General features: G+C 41.7%; 2 protein-coding genes across 4 annotated transcripts in view; one reads left to right on the forward strand and one right to left on the reverse strand.

The window, feature by feature from the left end:
• FAM227B (family with sequence similarity 227 member B) overlaps positions 1 to 8,464 on the forward strand; it is a 217,028-nt gene extending 208,564 nt beyond the window's left edge. The window contains exons 14-15 of the mRNA XM_053670138.1: positions 3,084 to 3,153; positions 8,390 to 8,464. Coding sequence (XP_053526113.1) covers positions 3,084 to 3,153; positions 8,390 to 8,464 — 145 coding nt within the window. The remainder of the gene's footprint in view (positions 1 to 3,083; positions 3,154 to 8,389) is intronic.
• Positions 7,966 to 21,703, reverse strand: part of GALK2 (galactokinase 2) — a 124,227-nt gene continuing 110,489 nt past the window's right edge. For all 3 annotated transcript variants that reach the window (XM_037156518.2, XM_037156517.2, XM_037156519.2), the window contains 2 exons: positions 18,036 to 18,237; positions 7,966 to 9,087 (listed from right to left, as the gene is read on the reverse strand). In XM_037156518.2, coding sequence (XP_037012413.2) covers positions 8,880 to 9,087; positions 18,036 to 18,237 — 410 coding nt within the window. In that variant the 3' untranslated portion in view covers positions 7,966 to 8,879. The remainder of the gene's footprint in view (positions 9,088 to 18,035; positions 18,238 to 21,703) is intronic.

Genomic DNA, 21,703 nt, shown 5'->3' on the forward strand with positions numbered 1-21,703 from the left:
AACACCTGGTTTGTAAAGGACTCTTACTGACACGTGAAAGTCGGCAATTGCTGATTTATTCCTTTACAGTTAGAAATGTTTGCTTTATCTTTAAATTTAACTCCAATATTTGATCTTCTAGGGGAAAGTTCAAAATTGATGAAGAAATAAAATTCCTAAGAAAGCGGCAGGAAAGAATCGACAAGGAACTTAATAGGTTTGTTTCTTACTCAACTCTGTAGTGCTGAGAAACATTTCAATTGCACAAATGTATTACAGAAAACCACAATGATTTTATTGTGTAAAAGTACAGCAACTCAAATATCTACAAGGAGGCTTTCTACTCAACAGTTCATCTGCACTAACAATTTAACTTTCTTTATCCACATACTCACCTACTCAGCTAATTTAATTACTTGCTGAACATTATCATCATCTCCTTTGACTCCACCAAACCCAGGAGCTTAAGGCTTTCAAAAGCAAGCCCACGACATCCTGCCACACTCTAAGGGAAGATGTAAACTCGAAAAACAACCGATTTAGCTGGTCTGTCTCAGTCTAGCCCTTTTTCCCCCTTCGCCCCTGCTGCTGTCCCTACCCATATGAACATCGTCCTCCACTGAAGCAAGGAAAATTGGGCTCGTCTAACTTATTTATTTCACAAATTAGAGTCCGAAAAGGAAAGCTATGAAGTATTGAGACTCAGCTAGTTCCTCCAACACACGGACACGTACAAGAGTGAGCGTCAGAGGAGCACAGCCCTTCGAACAAGCCCCAGGGGAGACGGCGGGTCTCTGCCAGTCGCTGCCACTCCTCCCCGCACTGGGACTTTGGAGAGCCAGCCTCCGGGCACATGAGGGCACCTCAACTCACTCTTCACCGAAACTGTCAGGCAGCTCTCCCCTCTGCAACACCTCGGTTGTAAGATCTGATTCCAGGTGACTTTTACAAGTTTCCAAAACCGGCTCACATTGGACAGGGTTTCTCCGCACTGAAGATGTAGGATGTTTTTGAGAGCAGCGTTGACAAAGCACTCAAATGCACTTTATGCAACAACACGTTGGAGAAAGCAAAGGAAAACCTACTCCTTTGGATGTGGTATAAATTCTGCATGCCCATTAAGCTTATAGGCACAAGCATGGAAGTTTCTATCTGTAAACTTTGTAAATGAGGTCGTTGTGGAAAGGCAATCAGAAAGATGGATGGGAGAGTAGTGATGGTCGCAAAAGTGAACATACAGTTGACCGTCGAACAATGCTGACCCCGCAGAGTCAAAAGTACACATAGAACTTGACTCCCCACAACTCAAGTTGTCCCTCAGCACACACAGGGGATTGGTTCCAGGACCTCTGCAGATACCCAAATCCACAGGTGCTCAAGTCCCATATATAAAATGGCCCAGACCCATGCATGCAGTCCCCGAAAAATAAATACAGGGATTGACTGGAAAAAATCCGCATATAAGCAGGTCTGCACAGTTCAAACCAGTGTTGTTCAAGGGTCATCTGTATTGACAACCACTGGTTGTACAATTTATGTAGGTGAAATTTATGGTATGTGATATATCTCAATAAAGCTATTATTTTTTTTTAAAGAAAGAGGAGGGCTATAAAGTAAAAAAGTGAGTCGGAAGATAGGTTAATGCTAATTGACCTGAGATGAACGGGAGTCTCGGGGTGACTTGCAAGTCGGCGATTGGAGGAGGGTGTGACTGAAAGAGGGCACCAGGGGTATTTGGGAGTGTGTGCGAGTAAGACAACGAGGAAGAGGCCCAGACCGTAAGAGCACATCTGAGAAATGCAGGGAAAGACAGATTTAGAGGCTAGTAAGCAGTGAGGGGAAAACACAGGCTGAGAAGATACAGTTGGCAGAGAGGAAGCAGAGAGTGAGCGAGGGGCCATGTACCAGGCACAGAGCGCCGAAGCTGAAGCGAGCAACCCTGTGAGGGAGCCCGCTGTGCCCGCAGGGGCCCCCAGAGGCCCCCCAGACCGAACGCCAAAGGGAGAGGCAGGCCTTGCCGGCGTAGCTGTCAGACTTTACGCTTCAGCAGAGCATATTTGGATCCTCAGAAAATTTCACCTCCTACAAACTTCACGGAGGAAAAATAATTTTAAAATGTTTCACGTGAAAACTGCCAGTAAAATGAGTGGCCTCGTACCCTTTTTTCAGTTTTCTTTCTCTCATCTGTGTTTCCCTGGCTGATGTTTCTCCCTTGTCCCAGGTTCCTATCCTTCCTTGCCTGGGCTACGTCTGCCACCTTCCACACTCAAAGACCCCCCGGGAAGGCTCCTGTTGCCCCCTGAATTCAACTATTCATCTCCCGCATAAAGTTCTTAAAGGAGTACTTGGGGGCCGAAGTCATGAGAGACCCCTCTCATGTGAGCTTAGTGGATCCCCACTCTTAGTGAGCTTAGTCCAGTCAGCAACCTCACCCTCAGCCCTTCCCGTCTCTGTCTCGCCTTGTCCCCCAGATCTTTCTCTTGCTAGTGCCCATGACTCCTCTCTCCCCCCTGACACTTCTGGAACCAGCTGTGTGGGCTCAGTTAAGTGAGCTCCTCTCTGAAGAGGATACTTAGAGCTGGGACACAGTGTCACACCCTGGTTGGAACTGAGGGCTCAAGTCAGACTGCTTGGGTTTAAATCCTGTGTTACTTGTCATCTGTGTTGCTGCGAACAGGTCACTTAACCTACTGGAGCCTGCTTCCTCATTTATAACACAAGATAATAGCAGTATCTACGTCACAAAATTGTTATAAGTGTGCTCTGGCTGGTGTAGCTGAGTGGATTGAGTGCAGGCTGTGAACTAAAGAGTTGCTGGTTCAATTCCCAGTCAGGGCACATGCCTGGGTTGCAGACCAGGCCCCCAGTGAGGGGCGTGTGAAAGGCAACCACACATTGATGTTTCTCTCCCTTTCTCCTTCCCTTCCCCTCTCTCTAAAAATAAGTAAAAAAATTTTTAAAAGATTGTTGTAAGTGTAATTGAATTAATATTTATAAAGTGCTGGCAAGTGGCCAGCATATTAAATTCTTTGTAAATGTTGGCTCTTAGTTGGTATTAGTATAAAAACTAATTTGATTAATGATTTTCTTTATTCCATGATTAGACTCCAAGCAAAGGCTACCAAGAAGCCTTATGAAGTTGAAGCTGAGTTTAAGAAGTTTCTACATAAACTGGTAAGTTTGGGGTTTATTTTTATTTTTTAAGTATATTTTATTGATTTTGCTATTACAGTCATCTATTTTTTTCTCCCCTTTATCACCCTCTCCCTTCAGCACTCCCCTCCCTTAGTTCATGTCCACAGGTTGTACATACAAGTTCTTTGGCTTCTTTTCCTATGCTATTCTTAACCTCCCCCTGTCTGTTTTGTGCCTACCAAGTATGTTTCTTATTCCCTGTGCCTTTTCCCCCATTCTCCCCCTCCTCCCCGCCACTGATAACCCTCCATATGATCTCCATTTCTGTGATTCTGTTCCTCTTCTAGTTGTTTACTCAGTCATGTTTTTTAGGTTCAGTTGTTGATAGTTGTGAGTTTGTTGTCATTTTACTGTTCATAGTTTTGATATTCTCCTTTTTCTTAGATAAGTCCCTTTAACATTTCATAAAATAAGGGCTTGGTGACAATGAACTCCTTTAACTTGACCTTATCTGGGAAGCACTTATCTGCCCTTCCATTCTAAATGAAAGCTTTGCTGGATAGAGTCATCTTGGATGTAGGTCCTTGCCTTTCATGACTTTGAAGACTTCCTTCCAGCCCCTTCTTGCCTGTAAGGTCTCTTTTGGGAAATCTGCTGACAGTCTGATGGGAACTCCTTTGTAGGAAACTCTCTCCTTTTCTCTTCCTGCTTTTAAGATTCTCTCTTTATCTTTAATCTTGGGTACTGTAGTTATCATGTGTTTTCATGTGTGCTTCCTTGGGTCCAACTTCTTTGGGACTCTCTAACTTCCTGGACTTCCTGGCCAGTTTGGGGAAGTTCTCCATTATGTTTTCAAATAAGTTTGAAAGTTCAATTCTTGCTCTTCCTTTTCTCCTTCTGGCACCCCTATGATTCAGATGTTGGAATGTTTAAAGATGTCATTCCAGAGGTTCCTAAGCCTCTCATCATTTTTTTGGATTCTTATTTTTTCCTTCTGCTCCAAATTGTTGATTTGATTACCATTTTCTTTCCCATCATTGTTGGTTCCCTGTACATTTTCCTTTATTTCGCTTTTCATAACCTTCAGTTTTTCCTCTACTTTGCAACCATACTCTGCCATATCTGTGAGCATCCTGATTACCAGTGTTTTAAACTCTGCATTTGATAGGTTGGCTAGCTCTTCATTGCTTAGTTGTATTTTTTTTCTGGAGCTTTGATTTGTTCCTTCATTTGGGACTTTTTTAATTTTTTGGTCTCGGCATGCCTGTTACATAGTAAGGCTACAGCCTTAGGTTTTCACCAGGGCAGGGCAACCCACATCACTGCACTGTGACACTGCATGTGGGGAAGGGGTTAGAGAGGGAACAGTGCTGCTTGCTCATCTTTCATAGGCTGTCTGTCACTTCCTCCACTACCCACAAGCAAATTGGGCCTTTCTGGTGCTGATTCCCAAGTAGGTGGGCTTGTGTACATTCTAGGACCCTGTGGTTCTCTCCAGGGAACTCTCCTGTGAGGCTGGGAGTTTCTCCCGCTGCAACAACCCCCCTGGGTTATTTCAGTCAGAGGTTTGAGGCTTTATTTCCTTATACTGGAACCCTGGGTTGCATGGTCTGTTTCGCTCCCCATTTGTTCCTCCTGGTTTATCTGCTTGAAAATGTGGGAACGCCCAGTCCACCAGCCACCACCATGCCACAGGCATCCTCTATGCCTGGCTGCCCGACTCTGCCTGTCCTACTGGTCTGGATGAATGTTTCTTTAACTCTTTGGTTGTCAAACTTCCATACAGTTCTATTTTTTCAGTTCTGGTTGGGTTTTGTTTTTAAATTTTTTATTGTTGTCCTTCTTTCAGTTGTGCAAGGAGGCACAGTGCATTTATGTATACCTCAATCTTGGCCAGAAGTTCCCTGTTTTGTTTTGGTTTTTTTTTAAATAATTTTAAAGAGAATTTTCCCCCTAGATTCTCTTATATAGACTGAACAATATTTAATAAACATTATAGGGTTTCACATCTAAGCTATAGTGGCAAGATGAAATACATTTTTGTTATTTAATCATCCACATCCACATATAACATAATCTGTTTTATGTATTCATGGCAACCTCACGCCCTCTATCCCCATCCCTTGTTTCTGACTAAGAACAGTTTATACAACTCAAAACCTGCAAACGCAGTCAGACTTTCAAATTAACAGAAAATTAGTGGTGTTCAAAGTCCTATTTATATTTTCCATTGACAATTCCATGAAACTATATTGGATTCCAACCACTGTGTCAGATGCATTATGCCTGCCCTCGATTAATAGAAACAAAAGTCAGAAATGATAAGGTTCTGAACAGAGCTGAAGAGTGAGAAAGAAAGAAGAAGAAGGAGATTGCTCCATCTTTCCAATTTTCAGTGTCCTCTCCACTCCTGCTTATGGGCAGTCCCGTTCAAGCTAAAGGGCCTTCTTCTCTTCCAACAGGCAAGAATATGTAGAAATTAGTATATGGGGGGACCCCCCAAAACAGAATTACCTTCTGAATGGCAGGCCCCTTGTAGTACAGACTTGCCCTGCTATGTGAGTGTTCTAGCAACCCATCTGCATCAGTGTGCCAGCTGGTGTTATTGTGAGAGGCTGAGTTCAGTTCCACTGAAAGTTTTTTGAAGAATTTTGCAACATGTTTGCCCATTTCATGATGGGTGATTTACAGTGCACCTGCCCACACTGCACTGAGTGTTCAGCAGTTTTTGACCAAAACCAGCATGACCCCCATGTCCTACCCTCACTGTTCACCCTATCCTGAGCACTGAGTGACTTTTTCTATTGTTTTCCTGGATGAAAAACGTCTTCAAAGGGAAACATTTTGCTGATGTGGAAGAGGTGAAACAAAAAATGGCAGAAGTACTAAAAGGCATCAAAATTAACAAGTTCAAAAACTGTTTTGAGCAGTGGAAAAAACATCTCAATAGGTATATTGCATCAAACAGACAGTACTTTGAACATGCCTGAGGTTTAAACATGTAAGAACAAATACAAAATTTTTTATAAATAAATTCCAGTTTGTGGGAGATCCCCCTTCATGCAATAAATCTGAAGCTTAGACAATCTGATGTCAGGAGTAGGAGAGCCTTTTATTTTCAGCATGCTAGGCTTCCACTTAAAAATCTAGAGCAATCCTCAATGGCTATTGGTATAATGTCAAAACTAGGCATCAAATAATCTAATCAAACTCCGGTATGAGCCACAAAGGTATGATAGAAAGGAGTAAAACATCTGGGTTCTTAATATTAAATAAATAGGACTAGTCTTTACTTCCACAGACACTAATTAATTCTTTCTCCCATTTTTGTTGGTATCTCTTAGCTACTACCACTAGAGACATGAGAACAGAGAAATGTTTATTTAGCATAAAGGAACAAACAAGGGTGCAGGTATGCTGCTAAAGGGCAAGTTGACCTCAGCTAGTAAATGATACATGGCCTGTGTATCGGGGAGACGACAAGGAGTTGTGAAAACTCTAGCACACTGGACAGCCCCTGCCTCGTTAAACCTGGCAGCAACTTCCTCAGCTCTAGTTCACTGTGGCCCCATAGGAATGGAGGCCAAAGCATTATCAGGTCTTCCACCGCCAGTAATTCAGATGCATGCTCAAATTCCATCTTCTACATGAAGCTTTTTTCCAGTAGCCCTAGCCCCATTCTTTCCAGAAAGTTGGATATCTCTCATAGTTTCTAGAATAACACTTGGTGGTGCTTTGATGGAAAAGTAGTTCTCTTCTTCAAGCCAGATGTCAAGACAAACATCAAGCAAATCCATGGCTTAGAATGACTGTGTCCTGCAAAGCAGAGTATACAATGAAAATTTTTCCATACCTAATATAAGGAAGGAGTCACACTGTGAAAACTTAAATATAGTAGCTAAGCAATGGCAAGTGTTTTTTTTTTACTGTAATCCAGGTATCTTTAAAGAATTGCATACCAACCACAGATCTTTTGTGGAAAATGGAAAGGTATTAAATAATAAAAAGTTATCATTTTAAATCAATTCAGTTTTGGATTATTGAGTTTTAAAAACTCAAAATTCTTTCAAGAAATTTGACTTACGCTTCCCCAAGTGTTTACCATTCTGCTCAGAAGGAAATGCACCAGAAGTTCACTTTGGACCAGAATAGAAGGATTTCCCAGTACTCTGTACAACTGCTGTCCTGTGAGAACCATTACAACCAACTCTGCATCAGCCTCTACGAAACTGAGGTACAGGATGATGACATCCAGTCTCCGAGTTGCACATTAATGAGTGAAAACAATCACAGAATAATAGAAGACTGTCATAATATTCTGGATAATTCATGCCATAAGATCACGGCTGTCTCGGTTATCTGATTACAATTATCTGATAATTGTCTCGGTTATCCAAGATGCTTTCTGGTCTAAATCTCCATAGAATTGAGATGGCCCTCCTGTCTTCTATCCATGAAAAAGCAGTCATTCATTTACCATCACCACATAACCAAACATTTCTTCCCACTTTTGGTAAACACATACACATAGCCACCAACACCCTAACCAATCCCAGAACCAGCTCTAAGCCTTTTCCTGCTCTCACCCGCACCCCTGCACACTGGCCCTACACTGGTCCACATATGCAGATAAGCCTTGCTAGACACAATGAGGGGATGCAGGGTGGTGTGGGCCGGAGTGGTAGGACGGCATCCTCTTGGATTAGGGAGGCATTTGAGAAATGGTAGGATAGAGTAGGAAAAAAGTGAACTCCATGAACAAATTGAACAATCTCAATTATCATCCAGTTAATTCTCTATTTCAGTGTGAAGAGAGAGAAAGATTTTTAAAAATATTTTATTTATTTATCTTTAGCGGGGAAGGGAAGGAGAGAGGGAGAAAAATATCAATGTATGGTTGTTTCTCATGCATCCCCTGCTGGGAACTGGCCTGCAACCCAGGCATGTGCCCTGACTGGGAATCAAACTGCGATCCTCTGATTCACAGGCCTGCGCTCAATCCACTGAGCTATACCAGCCAGGGAGAGATAAAGATTTAAAGTGTCTTTTATCTAAGTTTCTCTGTTAAATGATAGAACTCAGGGACTGAAGAATTGAAAATGATTGCTTATATGGTATCACATGGTTAAAAAATTAAATGATTGGGGTTTTCTTTCTAAATCCACCTTTTGAAAAAAATTAAGCAATTCTCATCCCAGTAATTGGGGAATCTCACATTTAAGTATAAGATGTCTGGGAAAATCTGTGAATCCCTAATAATGTATTATTTTAATAGCGTTCTGAAGCTCAAGTTAAGAGAGAATTTCTGGCATCACCATCATCGGCATCAACAACAGAAGACCACCTTTGAGGAAGAACATTAAAGAGAAACCAGAAATAACCCGTATTTAAAGAATATTGTATACAATTCCATTGTATCAGTTTAATTGTAACAACGTGTTTAATTCTAGTCCAATCCATGAGGTCAGGATTTTCTTTTACAGTTCATCTTTTAAAAATCTTGAAGTGAATAAATCCCAATAAGTCATCCTGAAGGGATCTGCCCAGCCATAATTTTGGCTCTTATTGATAGAAAACATATTTTAAGATGGAAAAATAATCATTATGAAACATAGAGAGCTTTCAACCATTTCTTTGGAAACACATCTTGATAATAGCAACCGTTCATCGTAATACAAAACAGAAAGGATTAATTTACTGCGGCATAAGAAGTCCTGCCAGCTCCTAAATGCCCTAAATAGTTTCTCTAAGATTTTTTACATTGTTTAGGCCTCAAGGAAAACCAAAGCTCCGCCTCCAGGTTTGGTAGCAAACAACCTCTGATTCTCCGGCACTAGGCTCCGGTCACTCCTCTGGTAATAAGCTTCACGCACGTTTGCTAGGAAGCTGGGCAGCTTGTCAGTAGGTACCAGTGAGACTGTGCAGCCTCCCCATCCTGCTCCAGTGAGGCGTGACCCTTGAGCCCCAAATGTCCTAAAACAATAAGAAGAGAAAAATTAGACCCTGTGGATGAAAATGAGAGTGATTTGGCTGATGCCTGTAGGACAGTCCACCAATGTCCTAATGAGGGAATATGTGTGTTTTCTTTTGTGGGTTTTTCTCCAGTGTTGTTGAGCATTTTAGTAAATTAGAAAATTTGTACTTTTACAAAAGGTGATTTAAAATTTAATTGTATCTTAAACTACCCTCTGGTTTTGGCTCTAAATAGTAAGTAGTCGGTATAGAGCTTTTCGAGTGGTGATTTTATGGAATCTTCCCTACTTCATCTAGAGCTGGTCTGACACCTGGACTCAGAATTTACCCTCAGATGAAATGCATGATTGGAATGGAAACTACTATGTGAAACAGCACGTAGCAAGATGTCATGGCAGTCAAGAGGTCAGACAGTTTCAAACCTAAGATTTATAGCAGTGAAAGGCCCTACACAAAGTTCAAGGATCTTTACAGGACACAATATATCTGACAATAAAAGTTACATGTACTTCCAATTCTTCCTGATAAAATTTACTCCAAATTCACAGCAGATTAAAAACTCCATACGTAATTTAGCATAATTTTGTCCCTTTTTTTTCATCTAAATGAGCTACTTTACTTCCTGGAAAATATTAGTAGAATATTACCCGTAATCTAGAACATCAGAATTATTGCACACCAGTAATTCATTTCCCCTTAATGATGTTGTCAATTGATTTTTTCATCATCTGTTTTCTTCATTAAAATATTATTTTCAAATGAAAATAGACGTCTAAGGAAGAAAACGAAAGTGCATACAAATCAATAAAAAATAACTCATCTCCTCCCGTCCCTCAACCACTCACTCAGCTTATGGCCCAACAGCTGAACTGAGCCCAGACTCCTGAAAAGTTTCTCTGCCCCTGGGATTCTCAGATTATTCTGAGTTCTTAGGCTGGCAAAGGGCCGGTTTGCAATTTGATGATTTAGGAATTAAAAAAAACAAACTTGTCAGTCACATCAGACCCTCTCCGTGTGGAGAATGCTGAGAAGAGCAGAGGTGCCAGTGAAGCATCTCTGGAAGACACGGCATCATCTGGAGAAGAACACTGTGCCCTCTCTTCCTTAGTTTTCTAAGACTCAAACTATGCCATCTTGCTGGACTCAAGATGACCAGATCTTTTATGATCTTCAGTGGACTTCTAGGCATATTTTCTTACAGTTTCTCATTTGAACAGTTTTTGAAAGCTGTGGTTTCAAAATTGAACCTAAAGCAAGCTGAGCATTGTTTGCTCTAACTCACTGCAAACCCCAGAGGAATTGTGCCAAGAGGGGCCATCTTCCTGATATCCCACCAGTTTCCAGAGAGCAGAAGTTAGAAGACTTCCTAAGTGAACGCACTCACTTCTGAGTCTCCCGAGCTGCTCTGTCAGCACCCTGCCTGCTGTAGATGAAAACGGACTAAATTGTATCAACCACATGGTCTAAAACCATCAAGGCTCAAGTTTCACAAACAGAGAATGATAAGTGCTATTATAAATAGCCTCTGCCCTGAGTCTAAGGCACTTATGATCACAAATCAGGGTCTGTCCCCGCAGCTGGTCAGCATTCTGCCCAGCTAGCCACACTCCCTGGTCCTGCCTACAGTGTTCCCCACGGATGCTTAATATGGCCTTTGGCAGATGCCACAGAAATTCCGAGAGAGATCCAAAAGCTAGGAGACCAATATAAACTTCAAGTTAAGAAAAGAAAGCAAGTAAGCCAAGGGCGTTCAGTGAATTTTCACGTTTGCATTTTTTCCCCCTGGGAGAACAGTAAGAAATTAAAAATATAAGTCCTGAGAGGCGATCATCAGAGAGGCAATACAAGGGTTATGAAAGCCAAAACCCTAACATTTTCTAAATGGCACTTTGATGATTGTGGTGACTTGATAGAGAATAGTGTGGAAGAACTGGTCAAAACACTGAAAGCAGCCTCTGCCTTGAAAAGCGTGATCTACAAAACAAAGGCTAGGGAAGGTGACAGGCAGAGATTCTAAATAATGTTCCCCGTGATCCTTTTATCACTGAAAAGTATATTCTTATGACTTTACACCTTTATGGGCACCTGATAAAGCCCATAAAATTTCCCATTTTTAAATGAACAGACTTGACCATAAAACACTTACTAGGGAAGGTACGACACACAGGGCAATGGTGGGGTGAGAGAGGGAGATCCAATGAGACCCAACTTTGCTACACACTACAAAGACGGAAAGCAAGAAATTTTGCCTTGCATGTATTTCAATTCAATTTCATTTCAATAAAAGCAAATATTTTTATATTATACACATAGCTATAAATTATTTCAGAAAATCTTAACTCTAGTGACAGCTTATATCTATTTCAATCCGGCATAATTCCAGGCATAATTCCAGTGCTAAAAAATAGCACTGGATTGTGATATTGTTTTAAAATATCAAAATACATACTCAGGCTTTTTAAGAAAACCTCAATCATGTGTGAAGTGTCAGAATAAAGGAAAAAGGTGATACTTGCACAGTTATAAAATATTTTTGAAAAGAACAAAATGTAAATTTTAAAGTAGAATTTACTGAATAACATAAAACAATTTTGAAACCAAGTGAATTACTATATTTTGCCATGTATAATGTACACCCATGTTTCTGACCCAGACTTTCAGGAAAAAAAAAACTTTCATTGTAATTTTTTTATTCAGTTGTTTATTTATATTTAGGAACAAAACCAATTATCATGTTCCCAGGTATTATTTTCCATACAGATATCATTATGGTTTCTAGAGTTACACTTTTGCCACATAAGCATAAATTAAAAAATTAAAAACATTAATAGATACAGAATTCGCACTATCCTGTATAACGTGATCCTTATCCTACCCTCAAGAATTTGGGCAAAAAAGGAAGTTTGGGACAAGGTGGTGGCATAGGTAGATACTTTGCCTCCTTGTACAACCAAAAGAAGGACGACAACAAATTTAAAAACAAAAAAACAACCAGCACTGCCATAAAATTGAACTGCATGGAAATCGGACAACCAACAAGTTAAAGAAACATTCATCCAAACTGGTAGGAGGGGCGGAGACAGGTGGCCAGGCAGAGAGGATACACAGCAAGGCTGCCACTAGCAGGCAGGGCAGTCCCACATTTTCATGCGGAAAAATCAGGAGGAACAACTGGGGAGTGGGACAGACCACACAACCCAGGGTTCCAGTATGGGGAAATAAAACCTCAAAACTTCTGGCTGAAAAAAACTGTAGGGGTTGTGGTGGCAGGAGAAACTTCCAGTCCCACAGGAGAGTCCATTGGAGGAGCCCACAGGATCCGAGAACATACACAAACCCATCCACCCAGGAATCAGCACCACAAGAGCCCAATTCACTTGTGGGTAGCAGAGAAAGTGACTGAAAGTAGGGCAAAAGCCAAGCAAGCGGCATTGTGCCCTCTCTGACCCCTCCCCCACATACAGTGCCACAACACAGCAAAGCAGGTTGCCCCACCCTGGTGAATACCTAAGGCTCTGCCCCTTACAATGTAACAGGTGTGCCAAGGTAAGGAAATATGACCCAAATGAAAGCACTGATCAAAACTGTAGAAAAAGAACTAATCAATGAGAATATAGCTAACCTATTAGATGTAGAATTCAAAACACTGGTCATCAGCATGCTCACAGAAATGGTTGAGTGTAGCAGCAACATAAATGAAGAAGTGAATTCACTGTACAAAGTGAAATAAAGAAAAATAAACAGAGAACCAGCAGTGAAGGGAATGAAACCAGGACTCAAACCAACAATTTGGAACAGAAGGAAGAAATAAACAACCAGAACAGAATGAAGAAACGAGAATTCAAAAAAAATGAGGAGAGGCTTAGGAACCTCTGGGACAACTTTAAACGTTCCAACATCTAAATTATAGGGATGCCAAAATGAGAAGAATAAGAGCAAGAAATTGAAAACTCATTTGAAAAAATAATGAAGGAAAACTTCCCCAATCTGGTGAAGGAAATAGACATACAAGTCCAGGAAGTTCATAGGATCCCAAAGAAATTGAACCCAAGGCACATTATAATTAAGTTACCCAAGATTAAAAATAAAGAGAGAATCTTAACAGCAGGGAGAAAAGGAGAGAGTCATTTACAAAGGAGTTCCCATTAGACTATCAACTGATTTCCCAAAAGAAACCTTACAGGCAAGAAGGGAAAGAAGTATACCAAGTCATGAAAGGCAAGGACGTACATCCAAGATTACTCTATCCAGCAGAGCTATTATTTAGAATGAAAGGGCAGATAAAGTGTTTCCCAGATAAGGTCAAATTAAAGAAGTTCATCATCACCAAGCCCTTATTATATGAAATGTTAAAGGGACTATCTAAGAAAAAGAAGAAGACCAAAAATGTGAACAGTAAAATGAAAAGAAACTCACAACTATCAACTACTGAATCTAAAAAACAAAAACAAAAACAAATTAAGCAAACAACTAGAAGAGGAACAGAATCACAGAAATGGAGATCACATGGAGGGTTATCAGTGGGGAGTGGGGGAGAATTGGGGAAAAGGTACAGGGAATAAGAAGCGTAAGTGGTAGGTACATAATAGGTGGAGGTTGAGACTAGCATAGGAAAAGGAGAAGCCAAAAAACATATATATACGGCCATGGACATGAACTCAGGGGCAGAATGCTGGAAAAAGGGTGGGTGCAGGGTGGAGGGGGATAAAGGGGAGAAAAAAATGGCACAACTGTAATAGCATAATCAATAAAATATACTTAAAACAAGAAACAAAAAACAAAAAACTTTGGCAAAAACAGTACACATTATACATGGCAAAATACTGTATGTGTGAAACAGCATATACATATCAATATAATATAATAGAAATATAAGCAGTCAATAAGATATTTTTTGCTTTATTTATTTATTTTTAGAGAGAAGAGAAGGGAGGGAGAAAGAGAGGGAGAGAAACATCAATGTGTAGTTGCCTCTTGCGCACACCCTACAGAGGACCTGGCCCGCAACCCAGGCATGTGCCCTGACTGGGAATTGAACCAGTGACCCTTTGGCTCACAGTCCAGCACTCAATCCACTGAGCCACACCAGCCATGGCCAGTAAGATATTCTTTACCTGGACAGACTTACAGTTTCTGCTCTGAAGCCTAAAATACTCTGACTAGAATCTCAGAAAATAGACCTTCCAGACCAATTTCTATTATTTTTACAGCCAGGTTAGAAATACTTTCAGATTGCCTAAGATTCAAGGAACTACAGAGTTCCAATACTGTTCAAATGAAAAAGTGTAAGAAAATATGACTACAAGTCTGTTTTAGAAACCTAAGCCACTAAAGGGCATTGAAGACCAGTTGGTGTGGTTCTAGCATGTCCTACATGGGTCTGTCCAGAAAAAGTCAAGCCATTGTTAATAGAACAAGAATGGTTTGCATGACATTGATGTGACCTGGTAGCCAAGGAAAGTGGACTGGAATGCACATACATGAACAATGACAAGTTCATTGTACTAGTCAGTGGGGGTGGCAGACACTATTGAGTGAGCATGTACACTGTGTGGTCATCACATTCAAAATGACTGAGTGAGTAGAGCAATGAGCCTGCATCAAATTTTGTGTTAAGCTTGAACATTCCTCTGCAGAAACTATTCAGATGATTCAGAAGGCTGCAGCTATGGGCAACTGGTGATTGGCAGCTTCATCATGACAACATGCCTGCTCATGCATCATGTCTTTTGACAAAACATCAGATCACCCAGGTGACTCAGTCCCCTACATCCCAGATTTGGCACCCTGCAACTTCTGGCCTTTCCCAAAACTAAAATCACCTTTGAAAGGGAAGAGATTTCAGACCGTTAAAGAGATTTGGGGAAAGTACACTGGGGTGGCTGATGGCAACTGGGAGAACTGTGTGAGGTCCCAAGGTGTCTACTTTGAGGGAACTGAGTTGTCATTGTCCTATGTACAATGTTTCTTGTGTCTTGCATTTTCTTCAGTAAATGTCTATTTTTAATGTGGCATGGCTGGACACCTTCTGGACAGACCATATGTATATATATTTGGCAGGTCAGGGGACAGTAAGTGGAAGACAGCAACCCAAATAGAAGTGAGCCCCAAGGGCAGCTGGAATGGCTCTTTCCCTCTTCCTTGGCAGCGTGTGCAGACCACCACCTCCAGTGGTGGAACTCAAGCATGGTAATGCGTGTGTGCACTGTGTTCGGAACCGGTCAGGGGAATGGGTGTGAGAGGCTGAGCAGCACGGCCGTGGGATAAAGTTGTGGAAAAACTCCTGAGGGAGATGGGAAATTTACTTTTCTAACCTTTGTTGGTCTATTAACGGCTTGGGCAATGATGCATCCCTGAGACCTCTCTTATTTCAACAAGTGTCAAAGGGGAACTAAAAGCCTTAACTATTTTTTCTTAAGTACAACCAGGGAAACCAGTAACAAATGAGCTGTCTCACATGCAATTGAGTTGGTTTCAAAACTTTTTTGTGTTCTTCAGTAAATCTTACTTTAAAATTTAGCCATTTCTTAAAATGTACATCTTCATTAAAAAGAGTTATAACTGGGCAAGCTTCATCTTTTTCCCTCATTATTATACTTTGTTTCACATAATTGAGGGTTTTCTAACATTAATCTAATTAAAAAGTTAGTGAACAGCCTCACTGCAGGAGTGTAGCTCCCTTCTCCCTCCCTGGCCCTTTCTTTGGGTCCTCTGCCAATTTTCTCTTGGGGAGCAGACACAACCTTTGTAGAAAAACAGCGAGTACTGCTGACCTCTACCTTTTCTTCCTCTCTCCCCTTGAGTAAGAAAGCAGCTCCTGTAAGTTCCTGTAGGCTAACTACCTAGAGATGTTTTCCTGACATGCAGCCTGGCCATATCGCTTTAAGATTTTAGCTTGTAGTAGGCCCTGAGTATTGTAGGCATAGGAATCCTTCATTCACTTCATCAATTAGTTGTCTTTTCATGCAAATAGTTTCCAAGTAAGCCTTCAGGAAAACTAAAGGAATTTTAAAGTGCCACGGTGGACCAGGGAGGGAAATCTCAAGATTATCTTTGGCAATGCTCCCAAACCCATTTCGGCCCCCTCTTCCGCTGACTGATTATGTTAACTTGCTCAAAACACTTAACGTCTCAATGCCTCCTCCATCTCCTGCTGTCATATCGGACAGAACTCTCAGATAATTCTGACCCAGAAACGAGAAGTCTGACTTCCAAAAATGTGGCTTTTACGGAAACAGGAAAATTTTCTCAGGCCAAAACCCAAAAGTCATCTTGACTCCTCTCCCTCGCCCACACGGCAACTGTCCTGAATCTTCCTTCAGGGCCTTCTGCACAGGACCAGTGAGCACTTCCGTTTCCCAGCCTTCTCCACTCGAAGCCAGAGACCCGCCAACGGCCCAGCAGGCCCCTGTGGTACAGCTCCTACCACCCTCTTACTTGATCTCCTACTACCCTCCCCTGCCTATACTGCCCTCCAGCCACACTGCTCTTCTTTCTGTTCCTCACGTGTGATAGCCGCATACCCACTTGAGGACCTGTCTCCATGCTGTGCTATTTCTTTACTTCCTTCAGGTGTCTGTTCAAATATCTCATCAAAGAAGCCTCCTTCAGCCACTCCATATAAAGATTTCCCACTCAATCCTGGTACTCTGTATCCCTTCTCCTTCTATTTTTTCGTAACGCTTATCACTACCACTTCACTTATTAATCGTCATTTCCCTCTTTCCCTGTCAAAGTCATAGCTGGTGCACCACCCCAGGAAGAAAAAGACCATCAGCGAATTGCAGGAAGCTAGTGAATGCCCTTCCACTGCTTTTCAGGTGGGACTCCAACCACCTTGCTACCTTCCAGGCAAAGATGCTTCTTCCTGATTTTCATGAATCATTCCACTTCCTCTTCTGTCCAGAACTGAACAATATTTGTTGCCCTCCATTTACCGGGCCCTTGATATTTTCTAAAAAAGAGCACTGACAATGAAACAATTCTGGAAGGCTTTATGGTCATTAGTGACAAACACTGACGACAACAGAGTTATTGTATCAATGCTGTATTCAAATCTCTTGACAAATTGGATTACACACGCCATTTGTGATGATTGGAGCTACTTGGTCTAAACTTTTCAGGCTGGGAGTGTGGCAATGCCATAGGCGCCAAGTGGTAAATTATATTTTCATTACTAATTACAGACAGTTCTTCTCAGACTCATGTATGTATAATCTTCTCACAGTGGAAAGAACATCTAGCCATTTGAGAGTTTGCCCAATTTCCCTTCCGGTTCTCCCAAGGTCGCTGAGGTCCCTCCTGGGTATAGGGACCACTCTGCTCTCTGAAGCCCACCCACTAGCAGTCACAAGGGAACCATTCTCGGGCTTCGAGAAACTTCCCCTCTCCACATTTCTGTCCTAACCAAGCTTTTATAAACTGGGCTTTCTTCCGTCCTTATTTCCCCATATTGCCTAACAAACTGGGAAGGTAGGAAATGCTGGCTCTCTGGATTAATTCCTCCAGCCACCTCCCCCTGCCGCCACTACACTCCTTCAAGTCTGAGGCTCTCTTTCCGTCTTCTCCTTTCTTTTGTATAAAACGACTAAACTTAGAACACCAAACAGCAGATGCTGGCAGAGCCACAGTGTGGTGGACAGCGTTGGTTACAACGTCAGGAGAAAGTGAAAACAGGCCCACGTCTGAGAAACACTCCCCAAACTGCCTCATCATCCAATAATGGCAAAGTCTTACGATGTGAAGAACCGACTCCACAGCTGGAGCCTCACACAGACATTTAGGAAGGAACGAGTTCAGCTCTGTAGCACAGATGACAACTCCTGCGGGGAGTGGGCAAGGATCTTCTTTCACTTAGAAGGTGGTGAAAATGCCCCATTTTTTCACTCATTTGGACAATTGCAGCAGCAGCACTCCCCAGCCCCACCGTGCCGCTATCTCAGCCTCACCGACAGATGTCTACCAGCTGGTCCAGCTCCGGGCAGCTGCACTCATACAGGTCCCGGCAGCTCACGTGGCTCTGGTTCATGAGCTCCCCCAGCAGCTCCACTGTGTTGTCGGGTGCTTCTTCACAGACCTTCTTAAACTGCAGCACTCGCGCTGCCTCGCTGAACACGTGCTTTGCCCGCTGGTACAGTTTGAAGATGAGCACTTAGGAAGAACAGGGATGGGAACAAGATTAGAAATAGTAACTGCACAGTCCAGTGCAAAGAAAAATAGTTAATAAGGACTTCCAATTCTGTCTTCATTATTAATACCTTAGACTTTCAATGGGTCTGTCTTTCACTGAAAGAATTCTTTATGGTCTAAATTTGTCTCTGTTTAAGTGCAGCTCTAACACTGTTTGATTCTGTGAGGAACTCCTCCAAGGCTTCCCCCCACATTGTTATGTCTCGTAAAGAGGATGCTAACGGTGACTGTTACCTTCTGTTTGCAACCCCAGTTCTACTGCCTGCCCGTCCCCATCCTAATATCTGCCCCAGGGGGCTGATCTTTATGAAGTACACCAATGGGTTCCCTTACCCTCTAGACTGGAGAAAGGAAGCAGAATCAGCAAGAGCCACCTAGAGAAAGCTCTGTGCCTTTGCTGAGGGGGGCCTTTCACGGCAGCCTTTTTACGTGACTCTCTCCTCCAGCCTCTGACTCCAGGTTCCTCTCCCCTAGACTATTACTGCTTTTTCAGAAGCACTTTTACATCCACTTACAAACCAACAGATTCTATTAAAAGTCCCAGGCCACATTTTTCCCTTCCGAGTTTCTCAATTGAGTCATATTAGATATATTATAACTTACAACTGACAGTTCGCATCAATGAAATGACACAAATTCGTGTGAATTTTCCAATTCTCTTTCAAAGAGGATATAAATTCTGTCACCAGATCTAATTGTTTTTTTTTACAGTGTGTTTTCCAATCATCCTTCCCTTCTGTTCCCATTGCCATTACCCAAATTTACACTTTTTTAATAAGATTTTATTTATTTAGTTTTAGAGGGAGGGGAAGGGATGGAGAAAGAGAGGGAAAGAAACATCAGTTGCTTGCCTCTCGCACGCCCCCTACTGGGGACCTGACCAAAACCCAGGCATGTGCCCTGACTGGGAATCAAACTAAGGACCCTTTGGTTCACAGGTCAACACTCAATCCACTGAGCCATACCAGCCAGGGCCAAATTTACACTTTTATTCCCTTTCCCACATAAACTCCCACATGCAGTGATTTCCTAATTGATATTCCTGTCAATCTCTTCTCCTCGCAACCTCACTTGAGGTCAACACTGTCAAACTGAGCTACTAACATACATCCTCACTCATGTCCCTGCCCCGAACTTTTACTGCTTTTCCATCTGTACCATAATCCAAATTCCTGCGCTCAGCATGCTCATTCCCAATAGGAAGTCTTTCCTTCAGCCAAACTCACCTACACAGTTACCCAAACACTCCTTGCTTCTGAGTACGCTTATTAGTCCATAAAAAAATTGTTTCTGGTCCTTTCTCTCCAGAAAGAAAAATTGTTTCTGTCAAAATTTTAACTCTTTCTGAAAGTTCAGTTTAAATTTTATTTGCCCCATGAAGTGATGATGGACCCGAATGGTAACAATCAGTTGCAGGCCATGGCACTCACTGGGTGCTTATCATATACTCCCCACAGTAATTGTTTCTCCCATTTCTGCCAAGTTCACCACATGCTGGTGACAGAAACCTGGTCTTCTGGGACCGTGCATTCCACCACTACAACCTTCGGCCCCACAGCGCCTTCCACAGCAGGACTCCGATGGGCTTCTACTGGTGATGAGGATATAATTGGGACTTGATTTTTAGCCACAGTTTAAAATTAAGACAGTTCCATATAGTCATTGTTTTTTTTTTAATAAGGGTCAGTAATCAACATCTTATTAGTGCTAAGGAAAGGGGACAGCAAGACGCCCTTTGGTATTGAATCTGCAAATGCTGACATTATGTATGGAGGAAAAATAGCAAAAAAAGAGAACTTACACCCTGCCTGGTATGTCTCAGTGGACTGAGCACAGGCCTGTGAATCAAAGTGTCACTGGTTCTATTCCCAGTCAGGGCACACATATGGGTTGCTGGCCAGGTCCCCAGTGGGGGGGGGGGTGGCACATGAGAGGCAACCATACATGAATATTTCTCTCCCTCCTTTCTCCTCTGTCTAAAAAAATTTTTTTAATCTAAAAACAAAGAGTTGTTTAAAACAGAAAGAAAACTTGCAAGTTCAATGTAGCTGAGAATAAAAACACAACAACATGTTTTGTTCCTCAGTAAACAGGTCATGTGAATCAACCCACACGGCAGTGTGAATTTATCTCCATCAATAAGTTCAATGGAAATGGGAATATTTAAGATCTGGATATCAAAATATCCCAAGGTAAAAAAGTCTTACTAATACCCAATACTGGCCTATACCATTATCTCAAGAAAAAGCACAGGTATATTTAACAGTAATTCCTCAAAATCTCTGAACATAGAAAGAAAAAGAGGAGACAATGACTGGCATGTAGATGCCTCACACAGCACCAATAATTTTATACATGTTAATATAATCCAGGTTGTAAGATATACATTTTAAAAGGAAGGAAAATAACTTACATGATTATAAGATTTTTTTCATTTCAAATGAAATTAAGACAGACTCACAGACACAGAGTGGACTGGTGGTTGCCAGAGGGGAGGGAATTGGGGGCCTGCGTGAAAGAGGCGAATGGACTGAGACGTACAGATCAGTATTACAAAGTAGTCCCAGGGATGTGAAGTACAGCAGAAGGAAAATGGTCAATAGCATTGTGATAACTGTGTGTGGTGCCACCTGGGTACTGGAAATACCATGGAGAATCACTTTGTAAAGTTCTGTATTTTTCAGATTATAAGACATGCCCCCCCCCAATTTGGGAAAAATAATGGTTGTTAATGCTGCTGTTGAGTTCTGTTTATATTTACATTGGAGAAATATTATGTTATTTATGTTATTAAATATTTTACCACATTTTTTTCCTTCAACTATTTTTTTTCTATTTTCCTCCTCTAAAACCTAGGTGTGTCTTATAGCCCGAAAAAAAATACGGTTGTGATTGTCTGGCCAGTATGCTGTACACCTGAAACCAGTACAAAGTAATATTAAAAGTTTAAAAGAAGATTGTTCTTTTAAATTGAGGATTAAAATACTGGTTGTATTCACTGCAGCGATGTTTACAATGGCCATCACATGGAAGCAGCCGAAGTGTTCATCACCAGATGAACAGATACAGAAGAAGCTGGTGTGTGTGTGTGTGCACACACATGTGCACTGGAACATTACTCAGCCATAAAAAAAAATGGAATCTTGCCATTTGCAACAAAATGGATAGACCTAGAGGACATAATGCTAAGTGAAATAAGTCACAGAAAGACAAGTACTGTACCATTTCACTCATATGTGGACTCTAAAAACCTAAACAAACGAACTAACAAACTCATAGACACAGAGAAACTGATAGTTGCCAGAGGGTTGGGCAGGAGGATGGGGCGATGCGTAAAAACGTGACGGGCATTAAGAGTTACAAATTCATAAATAAGTCATGGGGGCATAAAGTACACTATACGGAATACAGTCAGTCATATCACAGT

The sequence above is a fragment of the Artibeus jamaicensis genome, unplaced genomic scaffold (genome assembly GCF_021234435.1).
Source record: "Artibeus jamaicensis isolate MK-2021 breed Jamaican fruit bat unplaced genomic scaffold, CSHL_Jam_final contig_548, whole genome shotgun sequence".
NCBI lineage: Eukaryota > Metazoa > Chordata > Mammalia > Chiroptera > Phyllostomidae > Artibeus > Artibeus jamaicensis.